The 11145-nt window shown below is 41.4% G+C and overlaps 1 protein-coding gene across 3 annotated transcripts in view; it reads right to left on the bottom strand.

The window, feature by feature from the left end:
* Positions 1-8571, bottom strand: part of plekhg4b (pleckstrin homology domain containing, family G (with RhoGef domain) member 4B) — a 40510-nt gene extending 31939 nt beyond the window's left edge. For 2 of the 3 annotated variants that reach the window (XM_082550900.1, XM_082550899.1), the window contains exon 1: positions 7309-7610. In XM_082550900.1, coding sequence (XP_082407026.1) covers positions 7309-7590 — 282 coding nt within the window. In that variant the 5' untranslated portion in view covers positions 7591-7610. Of the gene's footprint in view, positions 1-7308; positions 7611-8541 lie in introns of those variants that run through there. The other variant, XM_082550902.1, reaches the window with a different exon arrangement.
* Between the last annotated feature and the right edge of the window lie 2574 nt (positions 8572-11145).

Here is an 11145-nt window from a genome sequence, read left to right on the forward strand (position 1 = left end):
CATTTTGTATTAAGTTTCATACTTACAGATCTGCTTTTGAATTCAGGAAATGTAGAGGACAAAGTGAATGAGTCATCACTCTCCGTCTGTCCGCCTCACACAACCTTGAGAACTCACATCACATCACCATCCAGCCTCACAGACCCTGAGCTATTGCCCCCTTCGCTCCTTTCTCAAACTGTTCCAGTTCCCGGGAACTCTGACCTGAATCGTTCCCCTTCTCGCAGATAGACTCAACTGGGCTGCTGGACATTTCAGATTGACTACCTCTGTATACAAATGCACATAGCTACACAAACAGTCACACTGCCAGGCCAACCCCCAGCTTCCTCTGCCATGCCAGAGTGCATGTAGACCGAGACCAAAGTCAGCATGCATCTTAAATGCCCATTAAAAACCTCAGACCTCCTGTATAAATGCTGTATTCCGCTGATGTCGTAGTTAGGATCAAGATTTACCGCCACCTTTAAGGCAGTGTGGTGCAGCTGTTGCGCCGACATCCCCACCATATTCGTGCTCTTTACAGAGAGTAAACATTAAGAGAGTATGCCACCTGTCATAGCCCCCTAATGTACCTTAGCCCCCTGCTGTGCAGACGTCTCACTCCAACACAAAAGCCAGTGTTTTCCCTGAGCATGCGAGCACAGGTGGCTGGAGGAGGCAAGGTCGAGTTACAGCAGCAGCTCCCACAATTCAAACCATCAAGGAGCCAAGGCAGACAGACTAAGCCAGACTGAATGTACCGAGGACAATAAATACAGTACGGCAAGCAATAATGGTACATAAAGTAATCCCTGTTGTTAAATCACAGCTACTTGTTAGTCTGGTAGACCAAAAAAACAAAGACTTCCCTCAACAACTTGACATTAAGATTGAGATTCTTTATTTGTCAATGTACTGTTTAAACTATTGTAGCGTATACAATGCTACAAGAGTTTAAACAGTACATACAGTCAAAAAGATTTAATATGAAACATTAAATATAGAATTAATCACCATTAACTGCCTGTCCTCTATCTAAAATACTGGTTGACGAATAACAATGACAAACTTTAACTTATTTAACTTGTCTTTTGAAGAAATTGCATCCTATGCCTTAGAGATTGGACAGCAGTCAATACTTACAAACACAAATATACTCGTAAACCCAAGACTGAATCCTAATGCTAAAAATCCACCACAAAAACCAGGACTTACCTTCTTTTGCTCTCTGCCCTTAAAGTCCAACAACACATGTGGGTGTTTCTGGCTCTGTGGACTCTGAGGAGCTGGCAGCTGGCTGTCTAACCAGAGGTGAGGACCAGCCCCCAAGTCCCAGAGGAACCTGACATGTTACATCAAATGCACGGTTTTGTTGGCTGACGAGAATCACAATATTAAGATTAGCCAGGCAGAGAGTTTCCCAGCTCCACCCCCCACCACCCCCCACCCCCTCTCCCAGGCATCCCAATTCCTCAGCGGGGCGTAACCCATTCGTTTTATCTGCACCCATCTCCCTCCTGTGTGTACACTGTGAGGGGAACGCACAGGAACTGGTCTGGCATGTTAACAACGTCTAGATAAGTATACTCTACCTGTGCTTTCCGATGCCCGTCTTTCATGCCATACTTTTAATTTTTGTTTTTGTGATATTATTGTGTATGTTTCCTTAAATCAGACACTCCTTTTGTCACATCTCTCACCCACTTAAAAGGCTCTGATCATATGTAAACCCCGGGAAACCTCTAATCTAAAGTGTTTAAAATAAAGGGTTAAAGGTGAATGTCCCAATGAAGAGATCAACAGCACTGCCGACCTGCTGATCTAAAGAGATAATGCAGCCAGAGTGCAAACTGCCTCCAGTCCTTTTGATGGCAACAGATGTCATCCTGCATTGTTATATGGATTACTTGAGCCACTCAGCAAACACCTCCAGGTGTGCATTCCACACCAGGAAGGAAAAAGGTGGAAGCCACTCCCCTGATTCAATAAAAAGTGCTGCCTAGCCTGAGCGAGAGGCTAGGCTGATGGAACTGGGTTAAGAGCTAATGCAGTCTCAAAAGTAGCTTCTTTACTCTATAAACTGAATCTATACCCTTTATATGTACCCTTTGTGTAGTGCAAGATATACGTCAAGATAGTTTATGTGCTCTTAGAAGAAGGCAAGTATGACGAATGTCTAATCTTTGGTCTGAACTCTACACCTGGTCTCCACAGAGTCTTTAATCTTTGGAGGAAGACGCAGAAATTAGAGGCCGTGCTACCACTTCCCTTAGAAAACCTGCAAATAGGGAGTGAAAAATATTCGCCACAACTAAATCACTAGGAGTCCAGTCCATCTGTATGGAGGCCCAAAACTGCCAAAGTAAATTACTAAATAAATAAAGCGTTGTCTCTAGCAACCGTGGCAGTAGATTGACTTGAAATGACAACATTTTGACTTAATTCTCAAAATGAACAAGTTTTTTTTCTTAATGTGTCGCTAACACTCCTTCAAAACAATAATGAAACCGTCTATACAGGAAAACCTTCTATATAAATTTCCCATGTTTTGAATTAGAATTTACATCTTTATATCTATTTATCTATTTCCCTAAATGTACTTTTTCCCTGTATGTTTGTTTTTGCATTTCTTTTTGTTATCAACGAGGCCTAACATATAAACTGTGTCACCAGGATCATGGCAGAAATGTCTGGAAATTGTCAAAGAAATGAGGCACTTACATAATCTACTGAAAATAATACTCCATCACTGGTATTTTAATATTATTATGTATGCGTAATAGCATATTAACATATTTATTGACTTCTTTATATCTATCTATCTATCTATCTATATATATATATATATATATATATATATATATATATATATATAAAAACACCCAGCACGCCCCTGCGGGCGGTTTATCCTTCAAGCTCGGGTCCTCTACCAGAGGCCTGGGAGCTTGAGGGTCCTGCGCAGTATCTTAGCTGTTCCCAGGACTGCGCTCTTCTGGACAGAGATCTCCGATGTTGTTCCCGGGATCTGCTGGAGCTACTCGCCTAGCTTGGGAGTCACCGCACCTAGTGCTCCGATTACCACGGGGACCACCATTACCTTCACCCTCCACATCCTCTCGAGCTCTTCTCTGAGCCCTTGGTATTTCTCCAGCTTCTCGTGTTCCTTCTTCCTGATATTGCTGTCATTCGGAACCGCTACATCGATCACTACGGCCGTCTTCTTCTGTTTGTCTACCACCACTATGTCCGGTTGGTTAGCCACCACCATTTTGTCCGTCTGTATCTGGAAGTCCCACAGGATCTTAGCTCGGTCATTCTCCACCACCCTTGGGGGCATCTCCCATTTTGACCTCGGGACTTCCAGGTTATACTCGGCACAGATGTTCCTGTACACTATGCCGGCCACTTGGTTATGGCGTTCCATGTATGCCTTGCCTGCTAGCATCTTGCACCCTGCTGTTATGTGCTGGATTGTCTCTGGGGCATCTTTACACAGCCTGCACCTGGGGTCTTGCCTGGTGTGATAGACCCCAGCCTCTATGGATCTTGTACTCAGAGCTTGTTCTTGTGCTGCCATGATTAGTGCCTCTGTGCTGTCTTTCAGTCCAGCTTTGTCCAGCCACTGGTAGGATTTCTGGATATCAGCCACCTCCTCTATCTGCCGGTGGTACATACCGTGCAGGGGCCTGTCCTTCCATGATGGTTCCTCGTCTCCCTCCTCTTTCTTGGGTTTCTGCTGCCTGAGGTATTCACTGAGCACTCGGTCAGTTGGGGCCATCTTCCCAATGTATTCTTGGATGTTCGTTGTCTCATCCTGGACTGTGGTGCTGACACTCACCAGTCCCCGGCCCCCTTCCTTCCGCTTAGCGTACAGCCTCAGGGTGCTGGACTTGGGGTGAAACCCTCCATGCATGGTAAGGAGCTTTCTTGTCTTTATGTCAGTGGCTTCTATCTCCTCCTTTGGCCAGCCTATTACCCCAGCAGGGTACCTGATCACGGGCAGGGCGTACGTGTTGATGGCCCGGATCTTGTTCTTACCATTCAGCTGACTCCTCAGGACTTGCCTGACCCTCTGCAGGTACTTGGTGGTTGCAGCTTTCCTAGCGGCCTCTTCATGGTTCCCATTCGCCTGCGGGATCCCCAGGTACTTGTAACTGTCCTCTATGTCTGCAATGTTGCCTTCTGGTAGTTCAATCCCCTCAGTTCTGACTAACTTCCCTCTCTTTGTTACCATCCGACTACACTTCTCCAGTCCGAATGACATTCCAATGTCATTGCTGTATAGCCTGGTAGTGTGGATCAGTGAATCGATGTCTCGTTCACTCTTGGCATACAGCTTGATGTCATCCATGTACAGGAGGTGGCTGACAACTGCTCCGTTCCGTAGTCGGTATCCGTAGCCAGTCTTGTTAATGATCTCACTGAGGGGGTTCAGGCCTATGCAGAACAGCAGTGGGGACAGAGCATCTCCTTGGTAGATCCCGCACTTGATGGTGACTTGTGCTATGGGCTTGGAGTTGGCCTCTAGTGTTGTACGCCACATCCCCATTGAATGAATATATATATGTTAATATGCTATTTTTTACAACTTTTTGGTCATATACTCACAGTCTATGAACTACCACTTGGTATGTGACAGCATATGACTACAATAAAAATGTCTACTTACTTCTCATATTTGTTATGTTTCCCACAGCATGACAAGTAAATAACAACCAGAAATAGTCCGTCATTTGCCGCTGGGTGGTGACAACTTCCTTCCTAGTTTCATATCACTGCAATTTAAACACGTCTGGGATTTTTGGCAGATGGTTAAAATAAATGGGCATTTTTTAGTCAGTCATGGGAATATTTCAGTAACATCATTAAAACATCTGTCCTTTGAAAATGAAAACAAGTGTGAGTCTTTAAAACAAACCTGGACGAAGGCCAGCCAAAAGTCAGACTCTGCAGCTCGTTAATTGGTTTTTAGGCAGAAAATAATTAAGACAGAAGCCACAGCCTCATTTCCAGTAATTCAAAAGATGTAAGACACAGTGATAACCATCACAAGACTCATTATGGATACACTGAATGTTGACTGTACACCTGATAATTTGTACAAGTAAATGCACATAAGAAACGAGAGAATGAGACAGAGGAAGAGAGAGGAAGACAAGGAGAGGGACAAGGGGGTACTGACGGGGGGAGAGAGAATGATAGGGAGGGAGAGGTGTTTCCTGTTTCCATAGCTCTAATTATACTCATCTCTTGAGGATACGACTTATCAGGAAGAGGAGCTTTGTCATTGAGGAACTCCTCAAGGACAATGTCAGGTTTCATACTTTCTGAAACCCATCTGAACATCCTGTATCTGGTTTGCACACATGTCATTATTATAATTATATTACATTATTAAAAACTGGTTTGTAGTGCAAAATGCTTTGAAGGCACAGTAGGAGTAAAATACTATATAATACATGGATGATAATTTAGAATAAAAGGTAAACAAATGTAAAAGCAAATAAAGTAGAAATATCAAATTCTGTTGCACTCTCTAAATTAATTGCCTTGTTTATTTATTTTTTGGTGCATTTAACCAGATATTATTCTACTATACAGATTAATATACAGATTAGGCTGTAAGTAAACTCCATGCTGATTGGTACATAAAATATGTAGGGCAATAGTATTCTGGGCAAATATATAGGACTACTGTCATTTAGACAACAATAATTAGCTGTTTTGGAATTATTTACTACAAAATAATGGAAAAAAAGGTAAAAAAAACAAACAAACTGTAACTTTCATGCTCATTAAAAGGATGTTTGTTTTGTTTTTGTTGCATTTTTCCCCTTTTGCAATTGAGAGCGCCTGTCTTACATAAACTCAGGGCTCACTCAGTCTGTTTGTGAGTTGCTGTCAGTATAACGGTTCCTTCCTGTTTACAGATACGGTGGCGATAGACTCCTGGAAGTTTGTGGCTTTTGAAAGATGTTTGAGGCAAAATCACTTGAAGCCCTCGGAGACGTTTCACTAACATTTTACAGGCTAGAACGAAACAGTTAAAGCAGATTTACCACTCTGCTGTCGAGTTTACAGTTTTGTGCACTGCCCTCCTCTAGTGGAATACGAACACACAGAGAAAGACCTACTTATCTATAGTACAGTAAATAAAAAGCACATTAGAATTTTAAATATGAAGTGTGGACTTCTCTTCACTGTAAAAACAGTGAATGCAGCAAGCAGTAATACTCACATACAAACTCTCTGTTTTAATAAACCAAACCAAAGGGATATATTATTGATAATTCATTTGACAGCCCAGTGGTTTATAATGAGCCTTTGCTTCATCTATTAGTATGCAAAAAAGGAAAGACAAGCTGAGTGGAGAGGTGGGGGGTGTCCAGACAGAAAAAGATTGAGAGAGGAGCTTCCAAGAGTGAAAGAGCCATCTAAGCAGCGTTCATCCAGCGGCCCGCATTGCCTGGCAACCTCACCACCAGCGAGAGAATGTGTACAGTGGCCTGGAGGCTGTTTCTGCTTATTCTCACCAAAAGAGATAATTGCTTGCAAATACTGGAAAACCCAACGTGAGAAATCAAGAACTGAAGCTGTACTGTCTTATTTGCAACATAGAGAAAAGCAAAATGGGACACTGACATATGAGTTACCATAGCTTTTTGTGGTCATGAACTCTGGTGGAACTAACTTTCACACGAGTCCCTGAAAACAAGTCAGCAGCACAATTGTTCATCTATTGCGGGACCACTTTTCATTGTTACACTTACAGTCGGATTAAGTGCAACTTAAACATTTAAAAAATTATGCTAATTTTGTGTCTCAACCTTTATTCCACAGGAAATGCATTTATGCCATCCACAGTCAGATGCAACCTGCATTATATGGTTGCAAATGCCTTAAACAGTGTTGGGCAACAGATTTGAACATCCTAAGATGGATATAATAATTAACAAACACATGGTGTGATCTGTCTGCATTTATCAGCACAGTTTTTAGCCCAGCCTGAAAAGAAAAGAAAATTATCCTGCCAACTTTTTAAACCTGGCTGAATTTAGAGCAGAGAGAACAATTTTTCTCTTTGTATCAGACTTTAGAGTCAGAATTAGTGAACCATTTTCCCTCCAGATTCAACTGTGCTCAGCTTAGGGCTTAATCAAGTGGAAATTTGGAATAGGGGGTGTGGGGGGGTTGTCCGGGTTGGGGTGCAGGATAGAATGGAACAATTGTTCAGATAAAGGCCTCATGTTGAGTCCGCTTTGATGTCTCTCTGGGGGATGTGCTGGGATTTTACAGTAGCAGTTCACTCCATTACTTTTTGCTCACCTCTGGCGAAAACTGCACCCTGCAAGATGATGCAAAATCAGGCCCCAGATACGATCCAGGGCTCACGGTGTAACATGGTACCAGACATTTACCATGGCTCCTGTGACCCAGAGTGACCCTCATACACGTGGGAATTTTATATTTCTCAAAAATGTTAATGTCAAAAATGCTGCTGGACACCCAACAATATCCACATTCAAGTGAAATTCCCCTTGCCCCACGTCTATACAAGCAGACGGGCCAGGCTCCCACTGATCTATTGTGCTGCAAAGCCTTTCTCATGCATGTCTTGAATGAAAGCCAGCGTATGGATGGTTTGAGGATAATCACGTTTTCCTGAGACAGGCTTAGCAGCACTAAATAAGCCGCACAGAAAAAAAAGGTGGGTCAAACAAAAGTGTTATATATTGGGAGAAAAAAGCTGCAGAACACCCAAAAAAAGTTTGCCTCGGAAACTTCGTAAATAGAAATGGAAAGTAGTTGTGAGCAATGCAAAGGAATGCTGATGCACGAAAAGGCAGATTAAAGTGTTTAAGAGGTCTTTTCCCGCATTTAGTCATACTGCACTTGTTGAAAGGGGACACTTCCTACCTCCGTATTTCGTCCGTCAGCAGGTGCATTTGGGGCATTTCAGTGATGCTGTGGCGCCCTGTCTCCAGAAATCGTCTCCTCTCCAGCGGGTCACGCCGACAAAGTTTCCCATTTGTTGCCGAATCGACCAAACCTCCATGTAAGAACTTTATCGGCAGCTTTGTGCGTTTAATATACCAAAAAACAACAACAAAAACCCTGAAGCGTTTTTACGGCCCAGCGCCTACTGAACTCTAACTTTGGATGGAAGTTGGTAGTTGTCAGTGTTTAGAGCTGCCCGCTTCTCCAAGGCGTACAAAGTAGATATTTGCATTAGGGCGACCCTCCCCTCGCCTTTCATAGCTGCCATTGTTTGTCTCAGCCTGAGCTCGGATTCGGTCCTTCTCTAAATCCCTGACGGAGGGAGAAGGGAACGCAGCTTTCTCTGAGCCCAGGCTGGCAATTAAAAAGCTGCACAAAGAAACTATTATGCCAACATTTTTATGCACAATACATTAAACAATCGTTGGATTAAAGCAAAAGTAGAAAAGAAAGTGAGAACAATGATGCTATTTTGCACTTTTCCAGTGCCAACTTAAATGGCAGATTCGTTTGCAGCAACCACGTGAGAAGCAAAAGTAACAACCAAACCTCCGTAAATACCTGAAACAGGTGCATGTTGAAGACACGAGGCTCTGATATTTCTTCTTTATTTGAATCAGATGTCACCATCTGTTTGAAGTTCAGCAGGTTCAATATGGAGGGCAAAAACTGTTTCCTTTTTCTTTTTGTCTTTTAAAATATTTTCCATTTATTGTTTAGTATTTTACTCTTACTGTGCATTCAAAGAACTTAATACAGTGTTTTTAATAATGCAATATAATAATAATAATAATAATAATAATAATAATAATAATAATAATAATGTCATGTGCACAAATGTTCACAGTTTAATATGGAAGCTTTTCTACCACCGAAAACAAACAAACAAACAAACAAATAAATAAATAACTGACAGGAAGAGATAAGTTTGTTTCAATCTCTGATTAAGTAGAAATTTTGATATTCTATCCAAAATATTTTTAACTAAATAAATAAACAAACTTGGTAACAGAAACAAGCTTCCATACCTTATCACACATTCATGCAGCACTTTTACACCATTAAGCTTTTTACATACACACAGGGCCAATTTGGGGTTCAATATCTTGCCCACTTCAAAAAGCCAGGGATTGAACCACTGACCTTTTAGTTAGTAAATGACATGCTCTATGTCCTAGCCTGACTTGAGTGACAAACCATCCAAAAGTCTTTAAGAGGAGAGGAAATCTCAGAACTCCATATTTCATGTGGGACGCTCTGCAGGGCCTCATGGAGCTGTAGCCGTGGAAGTATTAGGGACTCCCAGAGACACCCTTTTGCTTCAAGAAGCAGCAGCCACACAGGAGCACTTACAGTCAACCTTCATTAGTGGCAAAAAAAAAAAAAAAGAAAGAAAGAAAGAAAAAAAATTGTTTTGTGAAACACTCTTAAGTTTTGTTTTGTCTAAATACTCTCCGAACATGTGTTGTAGTTTCGGTTCACCACTGAGTGAGAGCCATGAATCCTGAACTGACCAATCAGGATAAGCAGAATGACAGTGTTAGCTTCTAATAAATACTAAAAGACGCTGGTATTTTTTAGCTTTGATTTCTGACGTTTAATTGATATTTATACCAGAAAGAATTAAAATAATAGTCAGGCTTTTGTGTGGCCTTGCTGACAGTGGACCAGCTTGCAGTCTATCACAGAGCCAATGAGCAAACTCCTGTTCACTGAGGGTTATCTCCAGAGCGCCCTCTAGTGGAATTCCAGCAAATTTCAGTGTAGTGGGATTAATGTCAGCAACTGCCCTGTTCATTTTGTTGCTTAGTTTAGCTAAGTATCAGTTGTCTATGGATGCCCTGGCCACAAATTTAAAACCAGGACACAAAAAGGTTTGTACACATAAGCAGCTTGTTCTGATTTGATTTTGAAGTTTTGTTTTATAACAAGCAAGCTAACGTCTCCGTTTCTGATAATATTAGCCTAAAATTTCCTTTCTTGAACTTACAAAAAACTGGTTGCTAAAACCAATGTCATCAGTGCAGAGGGACTGAAAGCAGTTTGAGCTCAAAGATTTCAAAACAGCTGCTAAATGCACCACGAGGTAAGACCATTTAGTTAGCCAGTCATCAGATGATCATACAATGATTACTTAAATGATCTGTACAGTCACCGGATCTCAGTCCTTTGGGATGTGATTGAGTGGATGATTTGCATCAGGTATCAGCAGCTGACAAATCAGCTGCAACCGTGTGATGCTACCTGTCACTGTGGACCAAAATCTCGAAGGAATGTTTCAAGCACCTTGTTGAGTCTATGCCACGAGTTTTCTGAAGGCAAAAAGGGGTCTAACCCGCTGGTAGCAAGGTGTACCATATCACTTGTATATGACGAATTATTGCCACCTAGTGGCTGGCAGATTGATTAAAAACAGATTAGTATGCAGCTTGAAAGCCCCAGGTTATTAGTGGGGTAATGGGCTAGTAACAGTTTGATCATGAAGGCATGGTTGGGGGAATGTGCATCATTAGAGCACAGATACTTAATAAAATAAGGAGCCCCGTATGAACATCTAGTTAACTTATTTCAGTTTACATTGTGAAGGATCTTAATAAATATAATGCCCGTATATAGTTAAGACTTTTATGACATCTAATGGACTGGGTGACTTGTATGCTGTTTTTTAAAGCCACGCTTCAATATTCTTGTGATACTTAACACAAAACCCACACACAATATAGGACATTGATTTTTTCCTTGACTAAATTACTTCAATTAGTCAGATTACTAAAGTATTTCCAATAATTTCTATTAAATTTCCTACTAAATCATTTCTTGTAATAATAATGAGCATGGCTGGTTTAAATCAGGGATCTCAAATTCATATGTTATGTGGGCCAGACCAGTGAAAGTCCCTTTTCTGTCAGTGTGAAGTTTAACTCAACATTTAATCCCAGAGATTTCTTAATATAAGAAAAAGAAGTGCACTTTCAACAGTTCAACGTCTCAGTTTGACTTTTTTCCCCCTTCTTTCTCTTTTTAATGAACCTATCTGGTCCAGCAGTTGTAACAAGCAGTCTTTCTACATGAAGGACAGAAATTTCTATAGTAGATAGTGAAAAATCAGAACTTTTTATATCATTTAGTTGTTTATTTATTAATTAATTAGTTTGGTGTAATATG

Source organism: Aulonocara stuartgranti (genome assembly GCF_965226115.1).
Source record: "Aulonocara stuartgranti genome assembly, chromosome: 11".
Classification (NCBI taxonomy): domain Eukaryota; kingdom Metazoa; phylum Chordata; class Actinopteri; order Cichliformes; family Cichlidae; genus Aulonocara; species Aulonocara stuartgranti.